Genomic DNA, 8,975 nt, shown 5'->3' on the forward strand with positions numbered 1-8,975 from the left:
GCTGCCCTGAGCCTTGAACTCCTGGTGAGTGCAGCACCCACTTAGCTCACAGGCAATGATTCCCGCAGGCCTCTAGGCAGCCAGCCCCATAGTGACCTGTGTCCCAGGGGCTTCTCCAGCCATCAGCATTTTTGGGACAAGGCAACAAAACACAGGAGACCGACCCCAAGGTGTCACAAATACATATATACACACACGTGCACACACCATAGGCCACTGCCACCACACTGGGAATCCCCAGGCAAGGGGCAGTGGAGATGGGGTCTGATGACAGGGAGGCCCAGGAAGCTCAGAGGAGGCCAGGAAGAGGCAGACAAGGCAGCTGGCTAAGAACAGGGTGAGCCGACACCCACGGGAAGGGGTTACAGAAGGCGCACACAGACACAGGGTGGCAATGCAATCAGGGTCAACGCAGTTACGAGTGTCACAGGGTGAGAGGCACAGGTCCCTGCCAGTGCCTCCTAGGATGTTCTGGTCTGGGTGACACTGGAGTGGCCGCAGGGAGGGGCACAACGGCTCAGGTCCCCAGGTGACACTGGGTTTGGGGGTTTGATGGGAGCTCAGCCTCCTGCTCAGCTTTGTCCAATATGGTTTGGGCAGTGGTAACAGGTGGCAAGTGTCCATCTGGATGAGGGTCCCCGTGTCCCCGTCCCAGGCACTGGCTCCACAGCTCACAATGAGGTGTTTAATGAGACTCCAGGGTCTCTGGCTCCCGCCCGCCAGATGCCTCTGGGGAAGGCGGACACAGCAGGGCCCATGCATGCTGGCTATTCCCATCTGCCTGTGGGCTTCACATCCCGCCTGCGGGGTCTATCGGATCCGGGTGAAGAGGTTGAGCACAGACACGGATTCCTGGGAACAAGGGGTGCAGGTGACTGTGTGCCAGGGTGCTGTGAGAGCCCAGGGACACAACAGCAGGCTTGCACACCACCCTACCATGTTACCTTTGTAGAGCGTGTTTTGCTGAAGACGTTCCAGAACCTCAGGGTCTCATCTCCAGCTCCGGTGACTATGGCCTCCCCATCGGGGGACATGGCCTATAGAAGGGACAGAAGGACCTGGCTATTTTGGGACCCAGACAAAGCCAGGGCACACAAGGCTCCTGTGGTTCTTGGGCGGATCCCTGTCCCCACACTTGGCAGGACATATCCAAGTGTACCAGCAACCAGGGGACACTCGAACTTCTTGTATGGAGAGCCTATGCCCTATGAAGTGAGGTCTGGTAGACAGGACTCGCCCCACTTCTCAAATCCTGGGATGGTGACACACTGGTTTGTTAGTGGTGGCTTTGCTGCTAAGACTAGGAGCAGAAAGCAGAACGCTGAGGTGATGTTCCTTCACCCTCCCAGCAAGCCACAGGCAAGCCTGCCACATGGAGCCCCAGGATGCTGACAGCAACAGTGGCCAACACTCACCAGGTAGAGGACACGATACGAGTGGCCAGTGAGCTTGGCCACCTGCGTAAGGGACGGGTACTTCCACACGAGGATCTGGTTCTGTGAGTAGCCATGTGTGCTCACCTAGTAGAGGGACTAGGCATCAGGGCTGCAGAGGGCCTGGGGATTCCCCGTGGGCTTCCCTCATTGGCATCCTGGGAGTCTGGAGGCCCCTGGTGCCTCAGAGATGGGACTGACCAGGACGCATGCACTGCCTATTCTATTCCTCCACCCAGGCTGGCATCTCAGCCGCCATGCTTCCACAGACTCCCAGGGGCTCAGTGCTGCTCTGGGCTGGGCTGTTTCTTCATCTTCCCCAAGCCCACTGTGCACTTACCAGCTCATTGGCATGCTTGGACCAGGCCAGGTTGCATACTTGTGAGCCTGTGTCAATGCACTGCAGTGGCTGGCCTGTCAGAGTGTTCCAGAATCGGATGCAGCGGTCAGCCGTGCCACCACCGGATGCCAGCAGTCCATGCTGGTGTGGGGACCAGGCAATAGCCTTCACAGCTGCCAGATGCTCCGTGTACTGCTGCACAGGGCTTAGACTTGAGTGGTTCCACACGAGCAGCTGCAGGACAGGCCAGGGCTGTGACAGAGCCCTGCCCAGGGACCAGGGACCCAGGGCAGGCACAAACCAGGGACATTGCACACCTCCAGGCCAGCTCTAGAGACAAGGTCCTCAAGATGACCCCAAGGACAGGAGTTTCTATTACCTGGGCCATGACCCTCTAAAACCACCCCTTCCCATCAGGTCACACATCCGTCTCAGGTTCTATGGTCACCCAGCTTAGGTGACCCACAAGGACAGGCAGCTAGCTGCCTAAGGCAGCATGCTGGCCTCTTGGGGGAGCATGGGGTGATGCACCCATACCTTGTTATCATTGCCCCCCGAGGCAAGCAGCTGGTGGTCTGTGGACCACTTGAGGCCACACACTTCTTGCCGGTGGCCCTGCAGCCGCCGCTCTGATTGCAGGGGTGGTGTGCGGATATCGCGCTGTAGGATCATGCGGTCACGGCTACCAGATGACAACTGGTCAGCATTCCAGGCCAGCGCCCCTACAGAGTGGCAGCGGATTAGGCCTGGCCTGGTCCAAGGCTGTGGCCCATGGACGTGGCTGGGCAGGCGGGTCCTCACCCACTCGTGCTGTGTGGCCCTCCAGCATGGACAACTTCTTCCCAGCAGCGGCGTCCCAGATCTGCACGAAGCCCTTGTGTGTACCTACTGCAACCAAGTTCCCCTAGGGTGACAGTGTGGCCATCAGGGGGCATGGTACGAACAGCTCACCCATCTCATCCTCCTCAGACACTCAGGGTTATCTCTGGAAGCTCATTTTGTTGTTTTGCTTTTTAAAACAAGGGCTCACTCTGTATTCCAGGCTAGCCACACACTCAAAATATTGTCCAAGCTGACCTCAAACTAAGGGCAATCCTCCAGCCTCAGCCTCTGGAGTGCAGGGTTACAGGCTGCTTCTTTCTACAAACTGCTTTGCTTAAAACCCGTCCCAGTGTTTGCCAGCAGTGAGACCCCTGGGCCACAAAAGTGACAGTGTGTCACCACTCGGCCACCACCGCTCCACGGGGCACACTTCCATCCCAGCAGCCAAGCTGCAGTAGGAGCAGCAGTCTCCAAAAGGCAGCTGAGGCGTGGCTAGACGGTGTGCACCTGAGCAGCACTAGACAGAGTAAGTAAGCAGCCATACTTAGTCATCTGGGCTCTGCCTTCCTCCTGTGGGGAGCAGAGCTGGCCCCAGGGCCAAACTCTCCACACTCACCCGCTCAGACCAGCCAACGGAAGTCACTGAGTCCCCTTCTACAGAGAGGTCACAGAGCCGGGTCACCTGTTGGCAGGAGGTTGGAGTGAGGGGCAGATGGTCGGGTCCTCCTTAGCCCTCTGTGCTCCTCCCTTCTGGGTACAACCCTGAAAGGCTCCGCCCTGTGGTGCACCGGCTGTGGACACTCAGACTTCCCATGGAGGAACACGGGTGCTTGGGTGCCCACCTGGCTGGTGCATGCACTCCACAGGTACACGCAGGTGCCCAACCCCACGCTGAGCACGTTGAGGGAGGACCAGTCCACCAAGTTGAGGTAGAAGTCGTCCTGAAGCTCTGGCGCGTCCAGCACCTTGAAGGGAATCTTAGAGATCTTGCGCGTGGGCTTCCGTGGTGACCGCAGCAGCTTCTGACTGTGATGACAGCAGGCCACTGCTTGCAGCTGCCCTAGACCCCCACGTCCCCACCAGCAGTCTGAGGGCACTTGGGGATCCAGCCCTGGCTTACCTTTTGTTGCTAACGGGGGACAGAGAGTATGGGGACACGTCATTGCCATCATCTGGACTCGAGCGCTTGCTGCTGAGGGAATACTGGGGGCAGGGTACTAGGTTGAGGGGCTTCTGTGGCCTCATGACTTGGAGGACCATAAGCACCCCAAAGTTGACACAGACCCGGTGGAAGCCGCAGGAGGGGCAGAACAGGTCCCACAGCGCCCCAGCCTTGCTGCTCCCTGGCTCACCGTAAAGAGCCCCTTGTGCTCTGGTGTGGACGGCTGCAGCCGCCGGTCCTCCGTCTGTGGGTCCTGCACCTTCTCGATGCCGGCACCCAGCAGCTCATTCTTCAGCAGTGCGGAGTAGGCCAGGCCATCTGCAAAGGTGGGTGGGTGTGTCTGAGAGGGCAGGGCTTCAGGTGAGTGGGCTCTGCAGAGGCGGGGCATGGGGGAGGCCAGGCCAGCTGCCAGGGGTGTGCGGTGAGGGATGGGCTGACCCTCACCCTTGCCATTGTCGGAGGTGGCATCCTTGGCTTTGCGGTTCTGGCTGGGGGACTTCTCATTTTCCTATGTGAGAGGACATCACATGAGGCTATGCCCTCCTCAGGGCAATGGACTGCTCACAGGGCGCCCTGCTCGCTACTCACATTGATCCTGTGGAAGTTCACGCTCCAGTTGGCCCCGGCCCGCGAGGGGATGAAGCGGTCACCATGCTTGCTGGGCGAGGACACTGGGGAGTTGGCTGGTGTCAGGGTTCTCCGCATCTCTGAAACCTGGGAGGGGTTTGGGATTTAGTGGTGTGCAGGTCCCCCAGCCCCTGTGGTCAGGGCTAGGATCTCCAGGTTTTCTGGGGACCTAACAGGATGGCCCGTCCCACTCACACATGGCACTGTGTTCTCATTCTGTATGATGATCTGTCGCAGGAGCCTTCGTTCATAGTCCTGGTCCATGGCGGTGGCGGCGGGCGGGCGGGGCCCGCAGCCGAGGGTAGCCTGCAGGTGGGCAGAAGCACAGGACAGTCCAGGCTTCTGGGACACAATGAGGAAGGACAGGCTGGGCTTTTTTGTAAATCTGTTGCTGTTTTGAAACAGGGTTTCTCTGTGTAGCCCTGGCTGTCCTGAAACTTCCTCTGTGGTCCAAGCTGGCCTTGGCCAAAGAAATCTGCCTCCTGAGTACATGACCTATACATCTTGGTTTTGAGACAAGGTCGCATGCAGCTCAGGCTGGCCTCCAACCCTCTGTGTGCCCAAGGATAACCTTGAAATCTTGCTAGTTCTGCCTTAGGTATATGTCACCAATTCCAGTGATCATATCCCAGGAGACAAGCGTTCAGCGTCCCTCAGCCTGGGAAGGGGGTGCTATGCCCCGGAGAGGGATGTGGGTGGGTGGGTAGTGGGTTCCATCCTGGCTCTGACATCTCATCAGCGTCCCAGGCCAGCCCATCACGCTGTATGTTTGCTTGGTGAGGCTCAGTCCCTAAAGGGAGGTGGGGCCAGTGACCAGTCACGACTGAAGCAGGGATTGGGGACTCCTTTAACCTCCGTCAGCAACAGGAACAACTGTGACCCATGACCTCTGTCTGGTGCTCATGCAGGCAGCTAACACTTGAGATGGGAAGGGCAAGGTCAGCCACAGCAGTGCTCTGCTGGGCTCAGCAGGCTGCAGGCCACTACTTGACTGCACAGTCTTAGGACAGCACACAGTAGCCCGTTCAGGGCTCCAGCTTCTTCCCACCCTTCTACCTGCCCCACACACTACAGTATGAGTGCATGTGTGCGACACACACCCCATCACCATCATAGAGCCCTTCTGGCATGAGCCGTGAGCCTCCCCGATACCCAAGGCTGAACCCACTGCCTACAGAGATGGGTTCCAGCAACCCTGTCTAGAACATACACTTTCTCTTCCCACACAAAGCTTTGTACTCACTCAACACCAGCTGGCCAGCCACTCCGAGCCCGCCCGGCACCTTTCCTGGCCCCAGTCCCTTCAACAGTCAAAGATTTGTGTGACCCAAGAATTGCACTCCTATGCCCACCTGAGATGAATGACTCCTCACAGAACCCTATACAGTTGCAGGCTCAGGAGAGGACAGGAACAGATGGACACACAGCAGGTCCATCCACACGCACTAGTGTGACCTTGAGAACATCAAACTCAGGGATAGACTGAGACACAGAACTGCCACACACACAGTATGGACTCCGGGACAGGGACCGTGCCCACCACTCTTCCTACCCACTGTCCCCGAGACAGCTCTCACTGTATATCTCAGGCTGCTCTGGAGCACATGATGCTCCTGCCTCACATATACTAGCTGAGGACCAGATTGCTCACATCCACAAGACACAAAGCCAGGACAGCGAAAGGCCAGGGAGCTGTTCAGATGTGTCACCTGCCACTGTAGGTGAGAAGCCGACTCTGGGAGGACAGAGCTTTCAGGAAGGCTGGGTCCTACACCTTCCTGCTGGGTGTGTCAGTCTCCTCCAGGCCCTCCCCCAATGTGTCACAGGATGCTGAGGCATCTAACAGTGCTCAGTACCCAGCCAGGCCCCAGCACACTCTGATGAGCCAGGCTGTGCTATTGAGAGCCAAGGCCCAGCCACCCATCTCTGCTGGGCACCTGTCCTCTTGCTTGGCACTGGACACAGGAAGGACCTCTGGCTCCTGCCACCAGGAAACTTCCCAAGGATGCAAGTTCAGCTCATCTGGCCTTCAACCACTGGTTACACCCTCCAGGGGTCACAGATCTTGAAATACTAGTCCCCAAACCTTGTGTGCCAAGGAAACGAGGGAGAGCCCCCACCTGCAGCCATGTGTGGGGCTCAGTGTGCTGCACTGTGGCCTCAGGGCCATGTCACTTTCTGTAGGGTTTAGTGGGTCCTGCAGGGTGCTGAGTTGCACTCCTGGCCTCTACCCACTCCATGTCAGTAGCTCACTGAGTCCCAACAGGCATGCATGTTCCCAGAATCAGGAACACTCCCAGTGAGGGCAACAGAGACTGCTCAAGGCACACCAGTGTTAGTGGCCAGCTGCCCCCGACACTCTGGCGCCACCCCCACCCAGGCGCACAGCAAAGCACCAGGCCTCTTCACCCCACTCTTCCCTGTCACAGCTGGCAACAGCCACCTTCTAGCCATGGGAGCCTAGCACAGGGGCATGGCCTGGGCTGTGGAGCTGGGTCAGCTTGCCACACACTCAGGGACAGGGTGCCTGAAGAGCTGAGCCATGTTGAGAGGCCCAAGGGCAGAGCTACGTGGACTCTGCAGTCAGTTCCTGTAGCACTGCCCATCTGGGGTACCTGGACACAGGGTCTCTCCCATGTGTGACCTTAGATCACATGTTCCACAGAATTTATGGTTGACAAAGGCCTGTGTCATTGGGAAGTCCCTTTGATAACTGAGGGTATGTGGGGATACCCAAGTTAGCCTTCTACTCCCTGGAAGCCACCTTCCAGCAGAGGGAGATCCTGACACCTCGCATCAGCCAGGCACTCCAAAGGTACTGCAGCTGCCCAGGTGCCCACAGTCACCAAGTCACCCCACTCAGTCTGGGCCCAGGGTGTACTCCTCCATCCAGGGGTCTCACCCTACCCCAGCCAGGCAGCTTCCAGGCAACCATCACATCCTTCAGAGCTGGCCAGTGGTGGTCTGGTGCCCCACCGTGGGGAGAAACCCCAGTCACTGGTCTCCATGTGACAGTGCGTCATTCACGTGTGCCACCTGTGTAACAACCTCACACACTACATCCGCAGGTTCTTTTTTTGTTTGTTTGGTTTTTTGAGACAGGGTTTCTCTGTGTAGCCCTGGCTACCCTGGAACTCTGTAAACCAGGCTAGCCTCATACTCAGAAATCCACCTGCCTCTGCCTCCCAAGTGCTGGGACTAAAGGTGTGCATCATCACACCCGGCAATCCCCAGGTTCCTTATGGGAGGCACAAGGGCTCTCTCCCCTGTGGGGCAGGGCACTGCACTGCCCATCTGGAGCACATGGCTAGTGGCTCCTGGTGTGGTGTTCTGGGTCCTGCTACTGCACTGTGCTAGAGATGGGATGGGAAGGAACAGCTCACAAAGAGCAACAATATGTGTTAAATTGGTTTTATGTTGCCACCTTGGGGATGGCAGCACTGGAAAGGGGGAGGGAGAGACTTAGATCCAGCTCAGGGCAGAACAGATGATCACTCCCTGTATCCATCCCCAGCTTCCCGTGATGCAGACCAGGGACACCACGGCAAGAAGCTTCTACAGCAGGTCAGAAGCAGGGTCCTAGGCTCTGGAGGCTGGGGTGACGCCCAGTACAGTGAACTAGAACTAGATACCAGGGATCACACCATCCCATGAACACATGAAAACCTCAATTGTCATTTTAATCAAATGGAGGGTGTGAGAATGTTACCTGCATCAAGCAGATAAAAATACTTTTAAAAAAATTATTAAAAATCAACTTTACGCCAGGCAGTGGTGGCAAACACCTTTAATCCCAGCACTCAGGAGGCAGAGGCAGGTGGATTTCTGAGTTCCAGGACAGCCAGGGCTACACAGAGAAACCCTGTCTCAAAAAACCAAAAAAAAAAAAAAAAAAATCAAGTTTATGGGGCTGGAGAGACGGCTCAGTGGTTAAGAGCACTGACCACTGACTGCTCTTCTAGAGGGCCTGAGTTCAATTCCCAGCAACCACATGGTGGCTCACAACCATCTGTAATGGGATCCCATGTCCTCTTCTGGTGTGTCTGAAGACAGCCACAGTGTACTAACATAAAATAAATAAATCTTTAAAAAAAAACAAAAAAACAAAGCCAAAGCCTACTTTACTAAAGGAAAGGCTGGTAAAGACAGAGTCCCAGACAGCTTGCTTATCCTCCAAGGCCTTTGTGGGGCCAGGCACACCTGCCACCTGGCATGGGGGAGGCTGAGGCAGGATTGTTGAATGTTTCAGGCTGCCTGAGCTGGAGTGAGACTGTGGTTAGAAATAAAAACCAGAAAAACAGGTGGCGAGTGGGTTCAGGAGGTAACTCCAGCCAAGCCTACAGCCTGCACTGCAGCCCAGGGACCCACGAGGTAGGAGGAGTGTCGCCCCTGAGGGCTCCCTTCACAGACACAGACACACAGATGCACAGACAGATGCACAGACAGAGACAGAGTGCGGGGTTAACAGTGCTGCTGCGGTGGTGGGGGACCACCTGTAAGACCAGCTCTGAAAGAGCCGGGCGTGGTGGCGCACGCCTTTCATCCCAGCACTCGGGAGGCAGAGGCAGGCGGATTTCTGAGTTCGAGGCCA

General features: G+C 57.0%; 1 protein-coding gene across 1 annotated transcript in view; it reads right to left on the reverse strand.

The window, feature by feature from the left end:
• Positions 1 to 165: 165 nt before the first annotated feature.
• Fzr1 (fizzy and cell division cycle 20 related 1) overlaps positions 166 to 8,975 on the reverse strand; it is a 12,221-nt gene continuing 3,411 nt past the window's right edge. Inside the window, exons 2-14 of the mRNA XM_021204431.2 lie at positions 4,580 to 4,690; positions 4,346 to 4,471; positions 4,202 to 4,265; positions 3,948 to 4,075; positions 3,716 to 3,798; positions 3,438 to 3,621; positions 3,212 to 3,277; positions 2,575 to 2,677; positions 2,311 to 2,495; positions 1,774 to 2,007; positions 1,416 to 1,520; positions 945 to 1,037; positions 166 to 852 (exon numbers count right to left, since the gene is read on the reverse strand). Of these exons, the coding sequence (XP_021060090.1) occupies positions 811 to 852; positions 945 to 1,037; positions 1,416 to 1,520; positions 1,774 to 2,007; positions 2,311 to 2,495; positions 2,575 to 2,677; positions 3,212 to 3,277; positions 3,438 to 3,621; positions 3,716 to 3,798; positions 3,948 to 4,075; positions 4,202 to 4,265; positions 4,346 to 4,471; positions 4,580 to 4,648 (1,482 nt within the window). The 5' untranslated portion in view covers positions 4,649 to 4,690 and the 3' untranslated portion in view covers positions 166 to 810. The remainder of the gene's footprint in view (positions 853 to 944; positions 1,038 to 1,415; positions 1,521 to 1,773; positions 2,008 to 2,310; positions 2,496 to 2,574; positions 2,678 to 3,211; positions 3,278 to 3,437; positions 3,622 to 3,715; positions 3,799 to 3,947; positions 4,076 to 4,201; positions 4,266 to 4,345; positions 4,472 to 4,579; positions 4,691 to 8,975) is intronic.

Source organism: Mus pahari, chromosome 9, assembly GCF_900095145.1.
Source record: "Mus pahari chromosome 9, PAHARI_EIJ_v1.1, whole genome shotgun sequence".
Lineage (NCBI taxonomy): Eukaryota > Metazoa > Chordata > Mammalia > Rodentia > Muridae > Mus > Mus pahari.